This window comes from Nestor notabilis, unplaced genomic scaffold, assembly GCF_000696875.1.
Source record: "Nestor notabilis isolate BGI_N333 unplaced genomic scaffold, ASM69687v1 scaffold19566, whole genome shotgun sequence".
NCBI classification, from domain to species: Eukaryota; Metazoa; Chordata; class Aves; order Psittaciformes; family Psittacidae; genus Nestor; species Nestor notabilis.
Window position 1 is genome coordinate 1,283 of NW_009933538.1, and position 2,874 is coordinate 4,156.

At 57.9% G+C, this 2,874-nt stretch overlaps 1 protein-coding gene across 1 annotated transcript; it reads right to left on the minus strand.

Annotated features, from left to right (window-relative positions):
* Positions 1 to 1,864: 1,864 nt before the first annotated feature.
* Positions 1,865 to 2,874, minus strand: LOC104407601 (motor neuron and pancreas homeobox protein 1-like; the record flags this gene model as incomplete). Its single annotated transcript, XM_010016926.1, has 2 exons — positions 1,865 to 2,182; positions 2,743 to 2,874. Coding segments are annotated over 2 exons (450 nt in total), but the record flags the coding sequence as incomplete, so codon positions are not given.

The following is a 2,874-nucleotide window of genomic DNA, read 5'->3' on the forward strand; positions in this document are numbered from 1 at the left end:
CCCTCGCAGCCATAGGCTGGCATCTGTCAGCATCTCCATGCCCAGTCTTATGTGCCTGCTGAGGGGCCACAGCTCCCCTGGGGCAATGGGTCTTTCCTCCCCTGCTATCGCCGCCATGGGCAATTACCAATGGGAACTGGGTACCATCCTTTCCTACTTCTCCCTTCCCTTCTCCTTTCCTTCTCTTCCCTGACTTTCCCCTCCCCTTCTCTACATTTTTCCTCTCCTGTCCTATGTTACACCAGCCATCACAGGCTCCTCGCATTGGCCCCTACCCTGGCTCACATCTACCCCTTTGGAGCAAGGGCTGCACTCTCCCCAGTACCAGAGCTCCCCCGCTGGGCAATGCCAGGGTCCAAACACCTCCTGTGTGGGCAGTGGGGCCCTGCCGTGCCCTGGGATGGGTTGTCTGGGAACAGGGGACTCGGGCACCGAGGATGCCATGCACCTAGGGGGAAGCTGCTGAGCTGCCAGCAGCCACTGCGGGTCACTGTCACCCCACACGTCCTGTGTTTTCCTATCCATTCATCCATCTACCCATCCACCCATTCCCATGCTCTCCTCTCCCATTATCTACTTTCCCTGTCCATCCCTCTGTCCCAAAACATCACATCTGTCCCTCTGCACAGGGTGCTGCTCCACAGCAGTCCCGGCCCCAGCCCCACACGAACCCTCACCTGCCGCATCCATTGCTGACGGGCTGCCAGAGGTGACCAGGGACTCCCTGGGGGCTGCTGCAGGTCCACCCCTCTGCAGGCCCCGTGGGCAGGCAGCATCCCTGCCACCCTCAGGCAAGGACAGGGAGAAGACGACGTGTCTCGCTGCTTCCTACCGGCCAGGCAATAAAGCCATTATTGGGGCAGGAGGTGATGGAAAAGATGCTTGCTTTCCTCCTCATGCAGGTAACATGGGACGTCTGCCAGAAGCCTCCAGCATCCTGAAGACAAGGACAGCCTGCTCACTTGAAGGCAGTCAGGGCTTAACCCTGGTGCTTCTAGGGAGGTGGCAGAGGGTGTCCATTGTCATCCTGCTACCAGCGGTTGATTTGTGCCCAGAGAGACAGCAGGGTCCCAAGATGATCATGATCAGCCCAAAACCAGACTCAGAGAGATTCAGACATCATCATGGGAAAAATAGGGCTTATCACAGAGCACTGAGTACTCACAAAGAGCCTGAGCACCTCCCTAAACCCAGGAGGGCTCCACCCTCAACTTATTTTGGGCAGTGCCATGCAGATGCAGCCAGACTAATTGCAGCATGGAAAACAGCACCACTGCCTTAGCCAATTAATAATCAGCTCTGTTTTACAGGACAGTTTAGGTTTGTCCTGCAAGTACAGATCCTACCAGGGATGCTGCAGGTGCAGGAGGAGGCAGGGCAGGCTGCCTGGCATCCTGGGCATCCTTCTTCCCAGCCCTTCATGCCCACAAGGGGAAGGGCAGCTGGCACCATGCAGGGATGTGTTGCTCCCGGCACTGTCATATTTGCAGGGAAGGCGCAAAGTTGAAGGAGGGTCCAGGGTCGATGTAGGACCCTCCAGCTCTGCTGTGGGCTGCCAGCTGTGCAAGTCTGCTGTCCCCACCCATTTCCCCAGCGACCCTGGCAGGGCACCACAGCGCAGGAGTGGGGTAGAGCCTCCTGTCCCCTAAGGAAAAGCACAGGCATCCGGATAACAGCTTTATAGTGGAGGGGTGTGGGGACTCCCCCAGATACACACAGAGAAATAATTACGAGTTAAATAGGATCCAAACACACATAAGTTAAAGGGTGGCAGGAGCCCACCGGGGCACAGTCTGTGTCTGCCAGCAAAGACACCCCAGACACTGCAGCCCAGCCCCTCTCTCCAGCTGGCTTAATCTGCCTTTCACAATACAGATCCGATCTTCCCCTCCGTGGTACTCATTTCGTCCTCATCCTCTTCCTCGTCTTCCTCATCCCCCGAGCAGGAGGAGTCCGGGCCGTACCTCAGCTGGGTGGCGCTGCGGTGCAGGAAGCCCGAACCGGGGCTGCACCCCATGAATTCGGGGCTTTCGGTAGCTTGTCCCTGGGGCTCGCCGGGCAGCAGCTTCGCGCAGGCTTTGCTGAGCCCTCGTTGCTTCTCAACTTCCACCTGAGCCCCCTGCTCCTTGGCTTTGCGGCTCCGCTTCCACTTCATGCGGCGGTTCTGGAACCAGATCTTCACCTGGAGAGGGAAATCCCCAAAGGGAGAGTGTGTTCTCTTGCTCCATCCTGCTCCCACTCACCCCCTCACCTCACCTTCCCTGCATGGAGGCCCCCCCAAATCCCCTTTGTTGTGGGGCATCCCGAGGTGCTGCAGGTCTGTGCAAGGAGGCTGAGGTTGTCATAGGGAGAGGAGTCCCCGTGGGCGCTGCTCCCTTCCCCCTGCCTAACTTCTGCAGGATGCCAAGGACATGCAGCAGGACATGTTAATTTTAGCGCCACAAAAAGCCCCCTCTCACAGTGCGGTGAAGGATAGGAAGGCTCTGAAACGCAAGTTGGATGTGCTGGTAAAAAGAAGAGCAGTATTTCGGGGGTGCCCTTCACAAGAAAAGAACTCCAGGCTCTTTTCCAGACCCCACCAGACAGGTATCTGTGGAGCACACTGGAAGGGGTGCTGATGGGAGCAATAGGATGTGAGGCTGGCGGCAGCCAAAGGAGGGGGATCAGTATTGTCCGTGACCTTGACATTTCCCTCCCTGGCAGCCAGCTGGTCCTACATTCCACCCCCCTGGACCAAGGTACCTGCGTCTCGGTGAGCATCAGTGATGTGGCCACCTCAAAGCGCTTGGGTCTGGACAGGTACTTGTTGAGCTTGAACTGGTTCTCCAGCTCCAGGAGCTGCTGGCTGGTGAAGGCTGTGCGGGGCCGGCGGCA